Source organism: Pleuronectes platessa, chromosome 10 (assembly GCF_947347685.1).
Source record: "Pleuronectes platessa chromosome 10, fPlePla1.1, whole genome shotgun sequence".
In the NCBI taxonomy this organism is placed as follows: Eukaryota; Metazoa; Chordata; class Actinopteri; order Pleuronectiformes; family Pleuronectidae; genus Pleuronectes; species Pleuronectes platessa.
This window is the reverse complement of record NC_070635.1, coordinates 2,618,542-2,641,858: the sequence shown is the minus strand read 5'-3', so window position 1 is coordinate 2,641,858 and position 23,317 is coordinate 2,618,542. Positions and strand designations below refer to the sequence as shown.

General features: G+C 43.2%; 1 protein-coding gene across 1 annotated transcript in view; it reads right to left on the bottom strand.

Moving 5' to 3' along the window:
• LOC128449159 (thrombospondin type-1 domain-containing protein 7A) overlaps positions 1-23,317 on the bottom strand; it is a 124,842-nt gene that overhangs the window by 49,797 nt on the left and 51,728 nt on the right. The window contains exons 2-5 of the mRNA XM_053432208.1: positions 12,327-13,161; positions 7,330-7,578; positions 6,848-7,032; positions 2,538-2,606 (exon numbers count right to left, since the gene is read on the bottom strand). Of these exons, the coding sequence (XP_053288183.1) occupies positions 2,538-2,606; positions 6,848-7,032; positions 7,330-7,578; positions 12,327-13,161 (1,338 nt within the window). The remainder of the gene's footprint in view (positions 1-2,537; positions 2,607-6,847; positions 7,033-7,329; positions 7,579-12,326; positions 13,162-23,317) is intronic.

The window sequence follows — 23,317 nt, the reverse complement described above, 5'->3', positions numbered from 1 at the left end:
TTTTTATGAATGTAAAAGTTCTGCAAAGTTAATGAGACAGGAGCTAAAACAGTGAGTTTCAGAAGAGCAGCAGCTCTGTAGCAGAAGGAGAGTGATTTAGAGCAGAGCATGAAAACACAAATTAAAAGGATCAACCTGAATCTGAGCAGAATGTGTTTCATTTAAAAACTCCCATTAAACATTTTCTCATCTAATTGGTTGAAAAATAAATTACAAGTCATATTCTAATAGGGTTTAGACTGGGAGCAGCAAACTCTATTAAATTGGGATTCTTGCAGATTTTAAGCAGATTATTATCTTCCAGTTTCCAGTCTCACACTAATCTCCTCCGACTGGCTGCTGCTTTATAATTAGTGGACAGATATGAAAACACCATCGATCCGCTCATCTAACCCTTATCTCAGAAAGAAAAAATATTTCCCAGAATGTTCAATGATTCCATAACCACCAGGACAACAGGTCACCACCTCCCAGGTTCCAGGGCGTCACTGGTGATAAAAGTGAGTCACTCAGCACATGGTTTCAACCCCCCCCCCCCCCCCCCCCCCCATGTCTGAGGCTTGTTTGCTTTCCAGCTCCACACGTACAGAGCAAACACGTCCAGCTGTGCATCTGAATAACATTTCACTCAGCTGCTATAAGACTGTGTGAAGACATAAAGAAAATGTTTTATTACAGCGAGACGGACTTAATTGTTAAATAAGTACAAATAAGTTTAAAAAACAATTAGATCTGTGTTATATGTTTTGCTGATCTGTGTTAACTGTGCTGATATCATTCAGTAGAGCTGTGTTCTACATTTGCATCATATTCCATGTTTGTCTGCAAGAAGCATTAAGAGAAACATGTGTAAACATTAACGTCATCACAGAGATGTCAAGACTTCAGGATTTCAGCCGTGACACGAGAGTTAGAGAAACTATACACGTGTACGACTTTTCTCCCCAAAGTAGGAGGATGGTTTGATCTCCACTTCTCAAGAGTTACAGAGATTCATTTCAAATAGGTTTTTATTTTAAAGTGGATTCTTAGTCATTCACACGCCTGAACCTCAGGCACTTTACTTCCAGTTCTCCAACTGTTCCTACAAGACATCTGAGAGCTTACAGTCTCCCAGAGTCAGGAGCGCTGAATCATAATTCCCTCAGAACTGCACAGGGAGACGCAAGTGGAGCTTTTGAAATGCAAAATGGCTAATTCCTCTTACAAATACACTGAAAGTCAAACCGTGAGTTTGCTGAGCCAGTGTTAATCCACATCTTATTGAGGGAACTACACTGACTTCAATCTCTCCACATCAATCCACGTGTGAATACAGAATCGAGGACCAACACAGGATCAGTATCCGTGTGATGAAGAGAGAAATAAAAGTCTCTCTTTATCCTGCTTTTCTCTAATAGTCCATTTTTACAGTATTTTACTCCAGTGAGTTCATTTTTCTATTGTACTGAAGTGACAACGGATTAGTGTCGACAGCCGAGGAGACAACTCACGTCTCACTTTCCATTTCTGTTGGTGAGGGAACAAAGTTTCTCTCACAGTCTCACACTTTCAACCCAAATATAGAACTTTGTAGTAATAATACCTGTAATAATACTGAACAATGGTATTGTAACTTGGTTAGAAAACCCAGATTTGTATTATATGTAGACTTCATCGAAAATCTAGAGCATCAGAACAGAGGGGAGAATCTTAAAAGAGTTGGTAAAATCAATATTTGAATTAGTTTGCCTGAGGAGAGGAGAAGAGAGGAAAGGAAGGAGACGAAAGCAGAGCAAATTAATCAAGGATTGAAAAGAGGACAGAGAGGAAACAAGAGCGAGGGAATAGGAATGGAGGGGAGGAACCAGGAGACAGGAACAAGAGAAGAGGAGGACAGGATTGGAGACAAGGACAGAAGATGAGAAGGAAAAAGAACAGAGGATATTGGGCAGTGGGAGGAGTAGGAAGACATGGATGAGGAGGGATCGAGGAGATGTGGAAAGAGGTTACGAGAGAAGATGAGAGGAAACAAGGAGAGGAGATAGGTTATTAAAAAGGAGAGAGGAGAGAAAACAAGTGACGTATAGAAGATGAAGAGGAATCAAGAAAAAAGCTATGGGGAACAGCGAGAGAGGAACAAGAGGAGAGAAGGACAGAGGTTAGAAGAGAAGATGAGAAGAGGCAATGGGAAAGGATGAGAGGAGCGAGAAGAGAGGAATGGAACACACGATCAATAGAGGCAGAATATGAAAAGAGGAGAGATTTAGAAACAAACCTTTACAGTAAATCCCATTAACGGAAGATTTTTGTTATCAAAAATTACAATAACACAAGTTTAAGGAAAACGAGGGGAGGAGGACAGAGGAGAAGACAAGAAGAGACAAGGGGAGAAGATAGGGAACAAGGGGAGAAATAAGGGAAGAAGAGAAGAGGGAACACAAATAAAGGACATTAGGCAAAGGAAAGGAGAGAATATGGAGGGGGAGGGACAGGAAGGAGAGGAGAGGAAAGAAGGAGTGGGAGGATTTACAATCAGCGTGCCTTCAAACACCTACCTGTAATCTGGAAGCTGATGGAGAGGAGAGGGGGGACACTAGGCTTCTGCTGTCTTTGGGTCTGACCCGCTGCAATTACAGGGGGGGAGACAGTGCTATTAGCTACACACACATCGGGGGAGGCTGAGGCTTTATCAAACAAACCCAGGGAGCGAGAGGAAACAGCACAATGGAGACAAGCAGAGAGTAAAGCTGCAGCAGCAGGAGAAGCCACAGAGAGACGAGCAACCTGAGCAGAGAGCTTTAAAAACAAGATTAAATCCGTTTGGAGTCGTGCTTCACAAACAGATCAAAAGAAATCAGATTACTGACAGACCTACTAACATGGTGTTTGGCACGTTTTAGCTTCTTTGTTTCACGGCAGCTAATTAACTCTTGATTGTCCTGATTCTGCGTCGCCCTTTAAAGTCTTTCCAAGCAACCGACCACGTTGGGAAAAACGTGTTTATCTGCTGTCTGTCAAGGAGATAGATGAAATGATCGAGGTCTCTATGTGTGTTAATAATACCTCTCACCAGGAGAAGCCAGAGATCGGAGCCAAGTCGGCATTCGATCAGAAATCTCTAAGACACAATTCAAGAGCCTCGCCGATTTCTTGCAGGCTAATTCTAGAAAAACTTTCCAGGCAATTTGGCAACAGCTACAGCCAATCAGAGCAAAGGAGGGGTGAAGGTGGTATAAAATCTGGAGACCAGAAATACCAGTCTCGGGGTTTCTACTGGTGAGAGATGGTGAAGTCTCCAGTCAGTCGTGCAGGAGGAACTCACAATAAATGGAAGAGTCAGTGTTTCCAAAAGTCTTAAGGGTTTAAAAACTGAGTTTTCTAGAAATCAGGTGTAAACGTAGCAGATGTTCTATTTTATAAGTAAAAATGTATTTGTCAAAGTCTTAACTGCTTTTTCTGGGATTGTAACTCTAAACCTTTGCTCAGTAATTTCATGTTTGTACCCAGACTGCAGCTGCTGACAGAAGTGCTCGGCTGAAATATGAAGTGTTGAAGCAGTTTCCTCTCATCCGGAGCAGCAGCCGTGTATTTACCTTCACATTTGGAGAAATAGTTTTTGGGCGTTTAGCTTGAATTCCTTCTGTGGGATTCAAGTTGTTTACGACGTGTGTGTTTCTTCTCTTTCCTGTTTCTCTGTACTTCTCTTTTAAAAAGTAATAAATGACTCGTAACAGAAAGAAGAAAAACTTGTTTGTTCATGTGTAGATTTTGCAGGAAAGCTTAAAGGATCAGTTTGCAGTGATATGTTTTAACTTGAGTCGGAGCCGGAGTGGCTGTTTCTCTTTGTTTCCTGTATTAAAGCTGAGCTATTCAGACCATGTCAAGACTCCAGCTCTTTATTTAAATTCAAAGACATGAGATTAGTATTGATTCTCTTGTCTTATTCTCTCTAAGGGCAAATAACCACATTTCTCAAACTGTGGAACTATTTGTTTTATGGCTTCTGTCACTTCACTCATTTTGGTTCCTGCCAAGTTTTTAATAGAACTAGCATTTACTTTTACAGTATATCTCATGAATTCTGATGTGTTAATGCAGCTCCACAGAACGTTTCAGTCAATCTGCTGCTGTAACACTGGGAACAGTAAAGAAATGTCAACTCCCACAGGGTTGGAAGTGGTTTCTTTATGGATCCATCCCCTCCAACGGCTGAGCTCACAAAGAACCCAGAGTTACACAGCCTCAGCTGGGGACACGAAGACACACATCCCGGGTCAGATCCGAGCTGCTCCCCCATAAAGATTAAGGCTGGGATTTAGGAGGAGGTGGTAAAGCGATTGCAGATCTCGGCCCGAGGGTATCTGGTGCCCTTTTGCATGGTGATATTTATGCATCAGGCAGAGGGGGGGGGGGGGGGGGGGGGGGGGGGGGGGTTGAGCAACCGCCTGCCCCTCTGTCTCAGTGGTACGCTGGTAGATTACCCCCCAATGGAAGGAGGAGAAATCCTGAGCCGAGACGATAAGAACTTTGCACTTGAGTGTGTGCGCATGTGTGTGTGTTTGTGTGTGTTCAAGCAAACTCTCACACGCAGGTCACACGCACAACTCTGCAGATCCAGCCCTCGCAACACTACTCTCAACACGTTGTATACATGAATCTTTAACTGCTTCTTAACAGAGGTTACAGGGGCCTGGACATGTATGATGGATCCAGCTCTTTGCAGGTATATGTTCTGTCTTATACATTAAACATCCTAACATGTATAATACAAGATGCTTTGTCTGTCCGTGGAATTAATATTTGCTATCATTATTCTTTAATTGGGGCCGATACCAGGAAAACCAACGGGCCGCTGATCGATTGAAAGCAGCTGATCAACCCAGCCTCACTTATGAGTCATCATCATAAATTAATGCAGCATCAACCAAGATAATTTGAGTAGAATCAGAATCCAGAAGGATACACACACCATGTCACCGTCATGAAACCAGTGTAGCAGCCTATAGACGTTTCACCAAAGCTCTGGAGCTGCAGGTTTTAACACCGAGTTGCATCAGATATTGTTAAACCCATTCTCCAAGTGTGTGAAATCTCTCCTCGGTTCCACAGTGATCCACTCAATCTTAAAGGCTTCATATGAAACTTACCTCAGAGTACTTAATATGCGTGACGTGTAGATGTTGTTGTGGAGAAATGTGTTTTTCACAGTTAGTAAAGCTTATTTATCGCAGCACCTATCACAGAGCTACAGGTCATAAAGTGCTTCAGAATAATAAAACATTTAAATAACAGCATAAACAGAGCATGGAAATATGTGCAATAAAAGAAGATGAAATATGTGGAACAGAGAGATAATAAAAAAAACAATGTTACAAACATTAAACCACACCAGAGGAAATGAGGCCAGTTTGAATAAGTGCGTCTTCAGTTGTGTTTTAAAGATACAGCAGACGTATGTCAACGAGAGGCCACTGCACAGAGTTAGAGATGGAAGATGTGCTCAAGCACTTAACCATCTGGTTAGTGGGCGACCCGCTCTACCTCTCTACACAGCCACAGCCTCCTCTGAGTGAGATAATGGCTCCTTCAGGTGCAAAAAGCAGGAGAATGGTGACCAATTTATATTTAAACTTTAGATAACTGTAGAAACCTGATAAATAAAGTCATCAGTCTTATCAGTATTTTTTACTATGAGATATTTGTCAGGGCAAAGTTAAGAGGAGCATCGTTCTGTTTGGGGCACACAAGTGTCAAATGAAATCTCACCTCCTCTCTTCTCCGTCACTCTCGCCCTCACGCGATCAGCACGATTGGTCTCCAGGAGCTTAGTCTCGACTAATGTCTCTAACACCCTCCTTAAGAGGGCAGCTTTGACTCTAAGCTGGCTTGACAAGTGTCAGAAATGGAGGCCTTTGCACTCGTGAACACTGACGAGTCACAGCAGGACACACGAACACGAGCAAATCCTTGTTCTAAACGACGCCTGATTCGGTCTGAAGGGGAGAGAGAGTGAGAGAGAGTGGCAGCGGCTAGAAATCCTTTTAAATGTTCTGACTGAGAACTTGAAGCTAACAACGACAGCCACAGTCACAGTGAAGATAGGGGGCAGGGAAGTGGTGACATTAGAGCGGCTGAGTCACACTGGTTTAGTGGAGTGAGTCTGTTTTTTCACTGGTTTTGCTGAAGTGAAGTTAAATTAGGAATCTCAGTCTGTGATCTTCCAGGCGTATGTTTTCTTCAGATATGGCAGAAGCTTAATTGGCCTCAAGACCCGTTCACAACCGTGTGGAAAACAGCAACAAGCAGCTGGTCTTCATGATAAGGCTTCAATTAGCATCAATAATATTTATTAAAAAATATGTGAATATATTAGGAGAGTGAAATAAGGTATTGCTGCTATGATCCCAGGATACTGTCAATATTAAACCTAAAGGTTTTGCTTTCAACCATAAGTGATAAAGTTAATTGCAAAAAATTTAGCTCCAGGTTTTCAGGAGCTCTGTTACTGTTCATGTGCTGCAAACTAATAACAAATCTCAATGTACTGAATGCTTAAAATGTAAGTTTTTTTAACTATCTGATATATATAAAATGTCAGAAGTAATCTTTGTCTATTTTATCTTAAATAATGTAGATTTCAGAGATTTTAAACTGAACTGGGACCTGTCATGTTTCCAAATTTCTCCATTTCAGGCGTTTGAAACATTCCAGTGTTGATGCAGCATTAGAGAAGAGTCCAAGCAGATTCTATATGTGGTGTGATGCATATTAACTAAATGTAGGATGATGAAAGCAAAGAGTAAATGCAGATTCTAAACAAAAGCATCGTCTTCAGGTTGTCCCTGATTTGTCCCTTTTCTCTTACCTTTGTCTTTTTCCCTGAGGTCGTTGAGATACTTCAGGAGCTCAGCATTGGCCTCCACACAGTAAACCTCTCTGGTCTGCAGGCCCCCCCCACACAGCTCCGTGGCGTTGTTGCGGCGCCGGTCCTGTTGGCTCAGCAGCACGTCCACCCGGCAGTCGCTCCACTCGGTGCTCCTCCAGGTGTAACTGCAGGAGAAGGAGAAAAGGGATCAGCAGGGACGGATCGATCAGAGAGGGACAGGGTTCTGTGGGAGGAGAGTCAAAGTGCAGCACATCTCCAATCTAACTGTTGAAGACAAAGATGGGTTCCTGCTTTTCATTCACAGTATCTACACTGTGTAGGTACTTTCTGTTTAAAAGCAGAGTCCAGGAGTAGAAGGGTATTAGAAAAACTTCACATAGTCTTGTATCTCTAGGCTGTGATACCCCAAACTACCCCTTCACTCAAATTCAACCCCCCCACCCTCATCAGGAGAAACTCACGTGGCGCAGGGCGGCACCCCGTCCCCTTGAGGTTCACAAGACTCCAGCTCCTCCACCTGCGGGCACTCCGCCCCCTCGCCCACCGGGAACTGCAGCACCTGTCGGCTCCGGGTTCGGTTTCCTCTCGGGAACACGGGGTCCACGCAGGCTTTGGAGCAAGGGCCCCAGTCGGTCCAGTCGGTCAGCTGGCAGTCTTTAGGGAGCACACAGGACTGGACGGTCAGCGGCAGGTCCCTCATCGTACAGAGGCTGGGAGAAGATAGACGAGGAAGAGGAGGGGAGGTCACGACGTGGATGGTGAAGACGATGTTACAACACACAGGTTGTTTATGTAAAAATACACTGGTTTCCTTTGCTTCAAACCCAGAATGAATTATACAATGGAGACCTTGAGCAAAAAGTCTAGTGCAAAAGTACCAGTAAACCACAACAGGTAATTTTTTATATAATGGTTTTAGTCAAGATTAAACCAACAAGATAAAACATGTAAAGTTGTGAGATTTGGAAACACTGGTAGGCTGATTAACTTTAGTTTCCCCTTTTCTTACTGTTTTTATGCTAAGCTAAGTAGCTGTAGCATCACGTGTAGCATGAAGCTACTCTCGGGAATAGAAAAAATAAAAGCAAATAAACCATAATCCACAACATGTCCACATCATTTCGTCCAGTTACAACAATAAACAACAACAACAAAAAAACAGTAAATCCAATTTAGAAACAAAAAACAGTAAATGTTTGACAATATTTGAATATAAATACTACTGATAATTCTAACCCTGAGGCTACACCCATAATAAAACATTAAACTCAGACTACCACACTCCTTTTTAGGAGCTTGAACCCTCTGGAGGAGTTTGGACGCGGACCTACAGGTAGCACATTGATGTGTGACATAACTAATGTGTTGTAGCCTCAGAATGAAACACAATCAGGACACACACAAGCCTCACAGCTGATCCATTTATCCCTTTGTTATCCTCTGGCATCGAGCGGTCACAGAGCATATTTATGGTAAACAGATCCGGGCGGTGCTCAGCTCACCGACGCCTCATTACAGAGAAGTTAAATCTTCCACTTAGGTCTTGATGCCGTCCTATTGTTAATGTGCCAAGATGCCTTAAAGCCACAGTTTATTGTCCGTGAACATGTCAGAGCAGCAGATGTACAACTGTGCAATGCTTCACTTTAAACGCCCTGCCCTTCACTGGTGCTACGTTCTGTCTGGAGCTGCCGAGAGTGAAAGTATTAAGAGTAAGAACATGTGGATGTGTGTGTGTGTGTGTGTGTAGCTACAGTCTCATGCGTTCACACAACCAAAACAAGCTCTGATCAATTGTTAACACACATCTTTAGATCATGTGAATTGCGTTTAGATGTCCCGTTAGAATCATTAGAGATGTGTTGTAACTGAAGCAGCTCGGGCTGGACGTCTCTCCCCTGGAGGCGCTGCAGCTGACGAGCTATTAGAGCTAATTACAGCTCCGCTTCATTTAGAAACCGCTCATTTAGGCGTCGCCGCCGCACTTCACCTCCATTGACTCAGACCTTTGGTATGAATGTGTGAGCGGGGGGTACGAGCTCTCTCTCTTCTTCTTCTTCTTCTTCTCTAACTCCGGTGTCTTTGCAGATTAAAACACCTCTGCAGTCTTTGAAGTGGCAGCTGTGAAAAATCTCGGTTTTGTTTTTCCGGTGTGTCGGCTCATTTTCACATCTGAGGCAAACAATGACGAAAATAAACAGGGATGGCGCCGCACAGAGGGTCTTGGCTCGATTGCTCCTGTCTCACATGGAGCTACTTGTGTTTTAAAAAAGCCTCTAATGCAGCCGATGACCTATTTCCACTGCAGCCGGATCCTTTGAGTCGCTGCCGTGTGTTGAGCGTCTGCCTGAGCATCTTTTTTATGTGGAGATTTCAAAGTTGCAAAGAAGAAGTCATTATTTCTTCATCTCAGTCATTCAGACAGAATGGGGACGCAATCATAGTCTATTTAAATAAGTGAGATAATGTCTGAAGAACAATCTTTTTAAACCTTTAGCTGCTAAAGAGGAACTTTAAACAATGGTGTGCAAGTGCTTTCAGACCAAATTCATTTTTATACTCCAACAACAGTGAGCTGATTATTTGAAAAGCGTTGATCAAGACACTGCAGCTGAAAAGGATTAAACCACACTTCAATGTGGGTCAAGTGATTAAAGAAACATTTTAAAAGTACAGAGGAAAGAAACGTTGCAATTGAAATCGTGGCACCGTGCGATTATGTAATATTACACCCACATCGTTTCAAAAAGGTCATGATACCAACACACACTGAGTCATATGAGAAGATGCCATGTTTGGGATGAGCCGTGGACGACAGAGAAATTAAAAGCCCAGTGGCAGATGCTCATCAAACGAAATTGGAAATGAAGTGAGCAAGATGTTCAGAGAGCGTCTGGCTGGATCATCGCTTCCCAGGGAAGTTTGTTCCACTTTTTTTATTTTTTTTCGAAAGTGGCAAAAACAACTATGAATATTTCAGAACAAGAAATAAACAAGTCAAGGATTAATATTTATGCTCCTAAGGGCATCAGAGTTGTTTTCACGGTTCCTTTGAAATATTTGATCCCGGTTACGGCTGAGAGCTCGGCGCCAACAAAGCATTAATGAATAGATTTAGTACATAATTGATCAAATCCGGGAGTACAGTGGTATGTGACAGTTATGTGATGTGAGCGGAGCCGCGCTCGGCTGACACCGGAGCTGATTGTTTCCTGGAGATCAGAGACCTCGTGAAAGATCCAAACTCCACAGAGCAGCTGTGACATTTCAAGTTTTTTCCGTTTCAGTTGAGGAAACATGAATCAACAGAAACATTTATTTTTGGAAGGGAATTGCAGACAATAGCATTCAGACCTATTTCCTATATTCTTTCATGTTGCAGGGTAATTATTTAAAGGTTTCAATTATTACTTATCATTAAGAATTGAGACCCTTTGCTATGATGATGTTGAATTTGAGCTCAGATGGATCCTGATTGTCTCGATTTCTAGTCCATCTCTAGTAAATTAAATTTACTGGATCAGATTTCCTTGTTACAACCTTCAAATTATTCATAAAAGTGATTGATTTAAAAAGATAAGTTGTACCAGACATTATTAACATTTGATCAGGAAAATACAGCTTTGTGTAAGTTCACGTTAGGTCACAGAGGTCAAACACCCGAGCTGACACACAAACACACCAATCACAGCCAGTCTCACATCGACACCCTCCTCATTGATCCCTGCCTCTTTCTACAGTCTAGCAGGATCCCCAAGTCTTAACCGGGCTCAAGAGTTTAGAGTGTAACCCCACGTCTTGTTTTGGACTCAGTCTTGCGTTGCGCTCCCTGTTTAGCTTGGCGAGCTACTCGGCTAATCCAGGGAGCCATCAGCACCAGGCCTGAGAGTATTTCCATGTGTTGCAGTGGATGGTTTGATTCTGACGAGACTTTTTTCACCATCGGTTAGAAATAAAGAAAATAGGTTAAGTTCTGTAAATGTTCTCGAATTCTCCCACAATCACACTTAAGTGGACAGAACTTTAAAAGAGAGCTGGTTTCTTTCAGTTTGAGAAAACCTGCTGATTCTGACGTCTTCTTAAAACCACCTCAGCTGCAATCATCACAGAATAAACGTCTGCAGTCATTAAACGAGTTTGACGAAAAGATTTGGGGTTTGACATGAGCTGAACAGGAGTGGAGGCATTTTACTGGTTCTCAGCACTTCGTGGCTGCAGCCGCACTCGGGTTCCTGACGTTGGATAATTATCTCATGCCACAAGTCACGATGTAAATGTGGTTATTAAGTATAATAAATTCAGAAAATCAGCCCAGCCTGACACTTGCAGTGGAACAGTCCGACTGTGCAGTGTGTGCACCTCGTGAAAAAGTTCACTGTACCACTCCTCATGCTGATCTCCTCTCTCAGGCTCTCTGCTCATTTCTTGGGAGTAAATGTTTGATGTGCATTTTTTTTTTATTGCCGAGAGATAAGTGGGAATTTAGAGGCATTTGATCCAACTCATTATCAGAGTGTGTGTGTGTGTGTGTGTGTGTGTAGCTCACAGAAGTAATAATGTCAGGGTGAGAAGTTAGATCCCAGTTTGGATTACCAGCTCTATAAAGGGAAGCACTTCTATCTTCTGTATTCTGGATATTGATAATTCACTGACCTAATCAAGTGATTATTTGTTTGATGGAGTTCAAACTTTGGATTTCATGACACTGCTCAAAGCTGCAGACTTGTTTAATCCCTCATACAAGCATATTTCTTTTCAGCTTTAAGAAACAAATATTTAATTTTGGTTTAGAAATATCCATCACTTCTGTTTTAAATTGTTTGCAACTTAAAAGGAAACTACAGCCTCATGTGATAGTATGTGTTTTGTTATAAAGTAAGTCTTTCACGTCCCAGAAGGTTTAACTTTAAAGTTGACTCTTGATTTGTTCCCTTCGAGGACAAAACCCAGAATATTTGTCAAATCCAGTAAAGTGGCCTCGGCTGAGATTGACAACGTCGTTAAGAAAGAGTTTCTTTTTCCACTTCCATCCTCGGAAGGTGTCTGGAATCACACTGTGGCAGTTTGTGCTTCATCGCTCTGACAGCACGGTTAGTGACAAAGACGCAGCAGATAAACATGTCGCCTCCTGACAGGGGGAAGGGAAATTTGGAAGAGGACAAATTTGCCATCTTGTTCAGATGTTAGAAAACGAGACACCTCGACATCACAGCTACACGGAAACATGACACTGAAAATATATAGATGGACAGTAATACAGAGAAGTAACAGGTAGTAAATATATAAAAACTAAATTAAATTAATTATACATACAGCAGAAAGTAATTTTAAGATATCATTTGAATGGATCTCTTGCCCATTCATGTCCTTGTCAGATAATTAGAGTGCTCCACAGTAAAGTAGTGCTGTGGAAAGAAAGACTTTAATGTCACATTAACATAATGAATATTGCCCTCACCTGCGTCCGGCAGCGCTCCCGTTCCTGTGGATGCAGATCACGTCCCGGGTCTGGTAGCCCACCTGGATGTCCCAGAACGGACTCTCCTGGCGGTTCAGTCGGTTCCTGGTCCGTTTCTTCTGGATGAGCTCCCTGGTCTCGGGATCTTTGACTCCCGGCCGGTCCCGGAGCCCCTCGCCTTTACCTTTCCTGCGCTTGGCTTGTCGTGCTGTCCGTGCCTGCGGGAGGGAACAAGGGCTCCAGGCTCCGATCCTCAGGCTGTACATGCCCTCTGGACCTGTGCAAGGCCCCGGTTTACAGGACTGGAACTCAGTTAGGTTGGGGCACACAGAGCCTCCAAAAAGTGGAGGGACCAGGACGCTGCGGACCCGGTTCCTGAGGCCTGTTCCACATGTTTTGGAGCAGGACGTCCATGGCGAGTACTCAGAAACCACACAATCCTGAGGGCAAGGGATCAAACAGGCCTGTTCCAGGCGAGGCATGGGCTCAAAGTAATCACAGATGCAATCCTCAGCCGGAGTGCCATCTGACTTGAGTAAACAGTTCACCTCCCGCGTCTGAATGCCCTCTTCACCTCCACTGCACGTGAACGGCCGAGCGGCCCCAAAGGTCCGTGCCGACACTGGCACACACTCGTTCCAGGCACCTAGTTTCCAGTCATAGAGGTCCTTGTGCCAGTCGCACACACGGAAACAGTTCCTCTGGTTGGAGGGACGCTCGCCCTGCTCACAGTTGGTGTGAAGCGTCGTCCAGCCGTCCACGTGGGCGCACCACACTGCCCGGCTTTGGCTGCCACCTGGGCCACAGTCACTGCCCATGCACCTTCCCCACGGACCTGGGAAACAAATGAAAACATTAAACCTTTTGGCTTCAGATGAAACTACAAGAGAGACCGTCTGGTCCAACGTGAGAAACAACATCCAGAGACATCCAGAGACATCCAGACACATCCAGAGACATCCAGACATGTTGGTTGGTTTAAAATCTAAACACACTATCAATTTGAATTGACTGGACATGTATAATTAACAAACATCCTGTAGTTACAGTGATTAATATCACTGAAGATCAATGATGGCATTTGAAAATTCTCATGAATTTATTCAAAAATCTATATTCTACCAGAGCCTATTAGTCAAACACTTCAAATGTCTGATGCTGGAGGAAAAACCCGAGACAGTTCAACGTGTTGTTAACTGAGGGAAAAGCACAAAATGCTTTTTCAAGGAGGACACAATAAATCCACAGACTCTTCTAATGTGGTCCTTGAAAAGCTTGTTGGCAGGAAGTGCAGAAAATGTGACACAGCCAATAAAAAGAATCCGTCACCTTGCTTTGTGCTACACTCGGGTCAGACTACACAATTCTGAGTGTGTGGTGAAAACTGTCTGACTGCTACAGTGTGCGTGGGGGGGGGGGGGGGGGGGGGACACGATAAGGAAGTGCATAAACAACATTGCAGCAGTGGGTGTGAAAAGAAAAGTGTCTGGAAACCAGTTTCGGGGCCACAAGCAATTTACCAAACTTATTGGCAACAACAATTCTTATTTTACCAACTGCAGGGAAGTTTTATCAATATGAGCAGATTTATACACATTCAATCATATGTTTAAATTGCCTGAAAGATTTACATCAATTTACAGATTTTACATAAAGAACTATCAACTTAATTAAATGTAGAACATAAATGAAACAAGGACAATAACAATGATATTGATAACCAGATTTATTCAGTTTATTTGTTTTAGGTTAAATTGAAGCTTTTTAAAGTGTGTAACATTCGTGAATATTTACAAACCCTTTCAGTTTTTTAAATACTTCTTTTTATTGATTTGCTCTAGACCCACACCAGGTGAGGAAGTACAGCTCCTTGCACACTTTCACTTTGCACAGCCTGTACTGAATGAAGAAAAGAACCCAGGGCTCAGTGCTGTGTGTTTTTCCAGTAAATGAAACTTAGCTGACACCAGGAAAACTGTCTCCGCCCGGTCAATAGGTTGAAAAACACTAATTAAGGAACGGTGGCTGCTCTCACACACTGTTATCTAAAGGCTATTGATAGGACAGCGGAAAAGGCATCAAACTAATTGGTCTGCTTCACACTTCACCTCCAATTAACCTGGTATTGATCGTTGAGGAGCCTGTGGCCCCCGGAGCCGACTGGAACTTTAACAAGGAGTGGACAGTGAGGACGAGGGCGACTCAGGTTGACCCACGTTGAGTTAAAACCAGGCAGGTAAACAATTAGAGGCACATTTCAGGCTGTGATTGCCTCTTGTGAGGAGGCTCTTAGCCTTGTGGTCATAGTGCTTACTAGGATCTGTGTGCAGTCAACCTTCTCTAGTATCAATCCACCGGACCAGTGTCCTATCATCCACAGGTTCTCTGTGCATCAATGGCTCCAGATCACACATCGTGCCACTATTAATGCTTACTGGTGTTTTCACAAGCAGGATTCAGATGGGAAAAATATTCAGCAGACAAAGAATCTGAGTTGTTTACCTGAGACTCGATGTGGTGTTTATTTTTAATCTAATAATGGAAATAAAACAATCCTGGAGGTTTTGTGTTCAAAATAAAAAACTCACGAAGACATAGGACGCTGAGGAATCAGAACATTTTATGGCACCAAAATAAAAAACCCAGATCTAATCCAGGAAGTTCATTCAACACAGCTCGAGTCCTCATCTACCTAGAGGTTCAGAGAGCAGAACCCAAGCCAAGACCCAACTGTCCCCTTATAGAACCACATTAACTAGATCCTCCACACAATCACAGATATAAATCCAGGTTTCCAGGATTATTATCGGAAAAAACAATCAAAATATTGCTCAATACCTTATCTTGAAATGTTTAAGAAAGTGTAAAGGAAACCTTGGATCCCCACTGGAATTTAATGGAATCTTTCCTGACCTATATCACATCATTCCACCAAGTTTTGTTGTGATCTATTAAATAGTATTTTGTGTAATTCTGCCAACTAACAGACAGCCAAAGAAAAAACATAACCTCCTTCACAGTAAAGCTCAGGTTATTTGTGTTCTTTACATAAACATTTATACTTTGTTATCCAAGTTCAAATCAGAATGAGACCTTGAAAGAAATGAACAAACAAATCCACAAACACATACTTTGGTAAAACTCAACATTTCCAAGCATGTGCCCGGTTCCTGCAGGAGCGAGTTGTAGATTGAATGTACAGAGCTCGACCTGTGCAATCTAAATGTAAATTTAGTTTTATCATCCAGGAAACAAAAATACCTTTTTATCTGTGTGTTCATTATTATAGCTGATAAATTTACTGATAACCTCTGAAGTCTTTGCTTTCTTGTGAGATTTCATGTTCAACGGGGGAAACAGTGCTGTGTGTGACTCAATCAGAAGGTAGCGGGGCGAGCGAGCATCACTTTGCCACTGAAATACTGAGGAGGGAGAGAGAGAGGAAAACAAAAGTGTATTGTGTAGACTGTACAGACAATGGAACTCTGGATGAGCACAGAATCTAAATTAAACAACTAAAAACTTCTCTTCTGATTTGACTCCTATGAAAACTATGATTTTCAGTTTGTTAAGTTTAAACACAGACAACAACTTGTCTATTGTTGACTGAAAGATCATAGTTTGTGTTGAATCAAGTACTAACTCTCATTTTCCAACTTTCTGGCTCTATAATAACTTTACTTCTGACTTCTTCCCATGTGTCCATCCCACCGTGACGCCACCTTTTGGTTTGTGAAGTGACGTATTGGAACATTCAAGGCTAATAACTGGTGATTATAACGTTATCTTCAGGAGATAAATAAAAAAACCCATGCATGTCTGGATTAGTGTCCTCTGTCGATTTGTTAGTGATGTATTCACTGTCACCACAGCTCAGTGAGAGATGAACTCCCATGTGGAGAAAACACAGGATTGTGGTCAGTGTGGAGGAGATACAGGAGTTAGTCAGACGACTGTTCTGATGGTGAATGTATGAAATCTTAAAACCCAACTGTCAAGCCACAGTGGATCAAACTGGAATCAGACTTTTACCCGGACTTTTCCTCTCTCTGGACATCAAAGCCGTGTCACAGCTCAGGAGCCACATCCATTCTAACCCAGAGGACGTGATCTACATTGACCGAGGAGTCCGTGATGGTTGAGCCCGAATCAGACGATCTGGTCCACAGAATCTTCCTGTTAGTGTCATGACTCTTAGCTTTTCATCTGAAGCTGCTCAGTCACCCACACAGATTCTTTTTCAGCTTTGTCACTGGCTCCTAATGATTCCTCCGATGGTTCCGCCCCGGACGGATCCTCCCATTGAATCTGTCGTTGCTCATTATTGAAAGAACACATTTGAAAGGAGCCTTCAAAAGGAGAAGGGCTCATCATGCTGCTGTGATGGAAAGATAATTCTCCCTTTTCAAGTTAGTGCAGATTTCTAGTTCTCGGTCATTTCCGCACCTTAAGGTCCCTCGATAAAAACAAAAAGGGAAAACCTCTGCAGTCATTTCCAGCAAACTTAACTTCAATCACAATAAAATTATCCTTTTGTTTTACTCCGGGCCCCACGGAGCCCTCATCAGGGCCCCCTGGGATCCCCCCCCCCGCCTGATACTCAGGACCTCTGCTTTGAACCATATATGTGGAGGGTAATATCCTCCCTGCTAGAGTGAGAGTCTGATCCCCGACTGGGCCTTCAGTGTCTATTTAATGAACAGCTTTGTTGTCCCTGCAGGGTCAGCTCCACTAATGAATGGGTCACACTGTAGCTCTCTCTCTCTCCCTCTCTCTATCTCTCTCTCTCTCTCTCTCTCTCCCTCTCTCTCCCTCTCTCTCTCTCTCTCCTTCTGCTTGTGCTTGTTTGTCACTTCTCAAATCCGCAGCATCTCGGACGCAGAGAACAGGAGCTCCCCCGCTCTCGACTGGGTCAGGGTTCACCTCTGGATCATCTACTTCACTGCCATCCTGTCTGCTGACTTCAAATCAGCCAGTCAAAATGAAGTATTTCCTAAAAGCAGTGCAGAGATGCAGGTGCAGTATAAAGTGGATGATCCCTTCCAGCTTTACTGGAAACTTGGCTGCAGCAGAACACTGTCAGCCCTCCCATATCATATTGTCAGTGTGTCTCTCCATGCTGCACAGAAACAGGAAGGAGCCTTTTCTGAAAGGTTTTGAGTTAATGTACAAATTGTGTAAGGCTGCGGTCTCTGGGGATTGGCTCTCCCACACAGATCCAGCAAATGAGAATGAGTTCAGTCAACTTGTCAGATTAAATCCCCGTTTAGAAAGATGATTTTACCGAGGTCTGATTTTACGCTTGACTATATTCATTTCATGGATTCGGCTGCTGACAGACGAACCTCACGTTGGGATTTTATTATATTTTAAAGGTTCGTGAAGCTCGTTTAATGAGAAAGAGAACGAGTCTTAAATGTCAAGCAAACACGCCTGGAAATTGATCCATCGGTTTCACAGTTAAACTGGGAGATGTCCAGTTTGATTACACAACCTCTTCTTTATTTCAAAGCAGTTGGGGGGGGCGGCTCTTGATTTCGACTCCTGGTTCATTCAGGGTCACATGCTTATTGGGTTTAGGTTGATTGGAGACCCTTAATTGCCAATGGTGCACACTGGCAACCATTGGCTCCATCAACCCTTAGAATAAGATGAGCAGACGATAGATGAATTCAAACCAGACGTGTGTGTTCCTGCTGCCTGGAAGGAAACTGACTTCCTGAGCGTTCGGCTCTCTGTGCACAGCAGCGTCACAGTTTAGACAGAATTCACCATCTGAGCTTCGATGTGATAATTGCATGTTTTCATCCCCTTTTCTGTGGAGTAAGCGTTACCACATTGAACTCACTGTGTTGACTCACATTACACTCAGAGCAGTGTTTTGTTTGCCAAGAGCTACAACACAAATCTGCTTTGCATGAGGGCTGGGGCCAACTGTCCATTGTCAGTGTGTTGATAGAGGACAGGCTGCCATAACCAGTGTTCCCAGACAGATAATGTGGCCATTTACAATGACGTATTCCTAATGGAGCAAAAAATAAAAAATGGACATCAGGCTTTCGGATGGAGTCTGCATCAGAGGTTCTCGTAGTAAAAAGCGAAAAAGGACCAGAGGCCAATACTTAGCATCTGAAGGAATACTTTGAGCAGCTTAGCATTCATGGATGATTGTTAACCCCGGCCTGCATTCTGTGTGATCGGTGCCCTGGGCTGAGCGGCACTAAGCCACGCTGACTGAGGCTCTCCACTCGCACTCCATCTAAATTTCATTAGCTGTAATACCAGGATTGTGCTCGCGTGGCTCGGGGGACTTTCTTTGATCACTCTTTACTCATCGTGTCCAGAACCAGACTGCGAGGAGGGCAGTTCACACAGGCACACAATGCTAAAGAGTCTTCTTCATTCTTATTTCCAACTCCTCTCTGCAGCAGCTGTTTGCTACGGTCACCGAGTCGTGGTCTTTGCTGAGTCACGTGAATCTTTTGAATAGAATCTTTCAGCTTTAAAGTTTAGGTTAACTTTTAAAACTCCACGCTTAAAACAATATATTCAAAGGTCCATACTGCAGGTACATTAAGTTATTGGTTGCATAATGATTCCTTCTGTCTATACTGACTGTTCTTTAGATCTATAGAGTGTGGATACCCAACCCGAGCTTGCATGACCCTGTCTGCACCTGATGCATCACGCCGGCTTTTGACAAACATTGTGAAAATGAACATTTCCAATAATATTGTCGCTTTGAAAAAATGCATTAATCGTGTTGACCAAAGTAAAACTGCAAATTCAAGTAGAAGAAATCAGCATCATTACATTTCTAAGCACCTGGAAGGTAGAACAAGAAAATGACAAGAGGCCAAAAGTGAGCATCAGAAAGTAGCTTGTTGTTCTGTTGTAAAAGATTAGTTGTGTTGTTCTGTTGTAATAGATTAGCTGTGTTGTTCTGTTGTAATAGCTTAGTTGTGTTGTTTTGTTGGCTGATAAACTCCCCAGATGTTGGAGGAGTAACCAGATGAAACTTTGAAACACCTGCAGCTTGTTACACCGCTCCTCTGTTTGTCACCAAAGCAACAGCAACAAGAACGTGTCTGAGACTTCAGACGATTCTTTCCTGCTTCAAAATTCCAGCGACCACAGATTCCAACACGCCAAAGGAAAACAGACGTCTGTCGGGAAACAACGTAAAATGCTAAAAATTCAGCAGCAAATCAGTCCACTCTGTTATTTCCTAGTTAGGAACTGATAAATGACTCACATGACAATTAAATCTACAAGCAAACAAGCCCTGGTTGCACAACACAAAAACACATCGCTGCTCGTCCATGCTCCGAGGGAGAAGCCGGTTTCCTTCCAAAACAAACAGAGCAGGTAACCTTGACATTTATGAGAACAAACATAATTATCTAGAGAACATCAGTCTTCTAACACGTGGCTGAGTCCTCTACCTCACAGAGACCACAGCCCCTCATACTCCGGGTTGTTGTTGGTGGCTGAGGAAGAGGGGGTAGAGTGGTTGTCCTCTCACCAGAAGGTTGGTGGTTCGAATCCGGTTTACCCGATCACACATGACAAAGGGAAATTAGAATATTGAAAAGCTCTGTATGAATACATTCACACTGTATTGGTCTTATTAATATGAGTGACTGTCCTGGTGTGCGGTCAGGTTAACCTTCACACCACGTTGCTGATGTACACAGGCCAAACACATCAGTGGCTCTGGAGCTGCTGCAGTGAAGGTGAATAATAAATGCTTTATACACTCCAGGAAAGTTTGGAGAAGTTGCTGCATTGTTAAGTTAATGTGAAGGAGACAGTGAACCAGCTCTGCTCCCATGAAAAAGAGATATCTCGATATATCTCAATGCAGGAGACGGATCCAGCTGCTTATCATTAAAAGGTCAACGTGGTTTTCACCTATTACTGTGAATAAGTTCCTGGATATTATATGTAATGTCTAATGTAAGGGGAAATCAGAAAATGATTGAGAATTCAGTTCAGTGAAGTCAAACTTTGAAAGAAAATGCAGCATTTGGAAAAACTCACTTTTCAATTAGAACTTTCAGTTTAAACCATTGTTAGTAAACTCTAAAACCTTCTGGGATTTTGAACAGTTGGTTGAGCAAAGCAATGTTATGACATTTTATAACATTGTGTTCTAAGGATTTCTTTAGTCTCCTGAGGTTTTATGGACCCAACTAAAAATGTATTATTATAATTATTTCTTTTTTGGATTGCAGCTTTTCGGGACCATTTAATCATGAATATAGAAATCACTTAAAAATACATGGCAACTCAAGTGAGGTTCATCACATTGATGTCTTGAAACCCAAGATGGTCAGATTTTTCCTGCAGTTTTGTCCTAATTAGTTTGAAGTTGTTGATGGTTGTGCTATAAATTAGTTATTCCTAAATTTAGATTTGTCTCTTTATGTTACACACCTGTCTTATGAGCTGATGAATATAAATTACTGACTGTGTGGAGCTTAGCAACAAGAGGCTAATGTGGAAGCTAATGTGGAAGCTAATGTGGAAGCTAATGTGGAGGTTAATACACTGAACACTGGTTTCCAGTTAAAGAACCGGGGAGTCTCTCAAGTTGTGTAATCGTACTCAACATGTTTGAAGAAGATGATGTCCTCACCGCCCACAGGAGCAACGATGAAGATCTTAGTCACAGAGAACTGTGTGTTTCTTTTCTCCCGGTGGTGCACAACTAATTATTGATGATATTTTGACAGTGGGGACAAAGTGTTTTTCTTGTTCTATTTGGAATCAATGTCCATGTAGTGGATTGAAAACAAATTGAAATGTGATGTGTGATGAATGTGCATGAAATCCAGAGAAATGATCTTCCTCGCCAAAATAAGGGACAATGTTTTTCTTCATTTTCACAATGCGAAAAAAAGGGAAGAAAGAGCAAAACACATTGGTAATACAGGCCCCCAGAACAGTCCTTAAGGCTGTGGCAAGGAAAAGTACCCTCAGAATATCAAGTAGAGACACTGAGGAGAAACACAATAAATAACAGAGGCCTTACCGATCACTGTCAAGGCACAAATAAAAACGAGTGTGCTCTGGTGCACGGTTTTATCTTTATTTACAGAGAAGTGGATGCTCCTACTCTGCAGTGAAGTGACACAAACATTAGAAACACATTCACACCCGAGAGCCGTCCAGTACGACCTGAATCCTCCACTGCTGCACACAGAGACATCCCGACTCAAATGTGAGCTGACAGGGCCGTGGATGTCTTCCCTGAAGGGGGACGATAGCTTGGCGAAGGGTGAGGGGGGTGTGGGGGGGGGGGAGGGGGGGGATGGGGGGGAGGCAGGTTGCAGAGTTTTCAGAGGCTCAGTGATTCTGCCCTGTGGATGAAAGCCTCTGGTCGGTGGGACGCTGCACTGGCAGGCTTCACAGTCGCAGCAGTGACACAGACTGTTCGAGGCGTTTTTCTACTGCGAGCATGAAAAGTAAAGAAAGAAAGAGCCTGGCACACAGCAGGGAGTCTTGTTCTCCCGGTGGAGGGTGTTCTGCTCGTCGGGGTGTGGCGGCTCATCTCCAGCTCAGCCCCACAGACATACAATATGGATGCGTCTGGCTGGCAGCCACTCCAGGAGCGATGCAACAACAAAGGAGTGATGACATGTTGCAGTACTGAGCTCAGACTAGGTGTCAGGACAGGCAGACCTATCTGACATCCATTTTTAAGCACTTCATGATGTCTGGTCCAGCCCCTGATGTTCAGCGCGTGGAGACAGAATCAAGAATCCAAAATATATCCCGAGGAAAAGAATCAGGTGGCGTGAGGCTGAACAAAACCTCTGTCATGTTTTGAAGTATTTCTTGGGGATGAGGGACTGCCCAACTTTTCTATGGAGTGATAATGTGTCTGAAGGCACATAGTCTTTATACGCTCACATTAATTACAAGCCTTGAATAACGTGTTTCCATCCTGTTGCTGATGTGGTCCAGGATAGAACCTGTGATATTCTCCTCCATCAAACAGCGGAACATGCAACACTAAACTCCTCAGGACCATCTGAATGTTCTCCGCTGTGTTTATGTCTCGGGCTCTGCCTCCCTGCCGAGTGTGGAAATAGATATTTGGACGGTCCACCGTGCCACTGAGGCAGCAGGGACGTCTGCCGGCTCGGCTGATGGCCTGAGAGACGAGGACAAATCGGTCGATGTCCTCTTGAGACCGAGAGGGTGAGATGAAGTGAGAAAGAGAGAGACAGATATACAATCATGCAATGGCACAACGTGAGGGACCTTTTACATTATTGTAATAAATAGAAGACTCTATTTCGAATATGCCTACGTGGGCGACGCACCAACAGCGAACACAATCTGCCACAATCTTCTCTAACCTTAACCTAAATGCACGTGTTGCCTGAAACTACAGATGATAGTGAGAAGTGATGTGTGACCTGCCTCCACCCTGACCACCTCCCATGACTCCACTATAAACATGTAGTGGTGGGTTCATTTAAAAAACACTATTTCAAGCAGTTCACGCATAAGCCACCACAATGTAACTGAGAAACCAGTTTGAACTCGTACCTTCTAGGAGACCTGGTTGGTATATGAGTAGTTTTACTTCCCTCCTGATGCAAAACAAACTTTTCCCTGCTGCTTTACATCCCAGTTCCTCCCCAGGGCAAACCAGTGGGAGGCTTCAGTGTGAAGCAGCTACAGGAAACTTTTATTTGCAGTGATACGGTTAAATGAAAACCGATCTTTATACAACAGGATGTGGAAACATTCATTATCACCTTCACGGAGATAAGTATAGCACAGAGAAACAGCTGCAGTGTAACTAAATGAGCAGCAGAGGAAACTTTGCTTTTATGTTTCTGTCATCAAGGTCACACCTGAGACTCTTGTGAGAATCCCAGTGCCACCATCGAAACCATTCCCCTTCATTCTGTTAATGTCTGTGTGCAGCTTCATCTCCTCCAGGACTGTGCAGTAAGCTGAGCTCCTGTGGG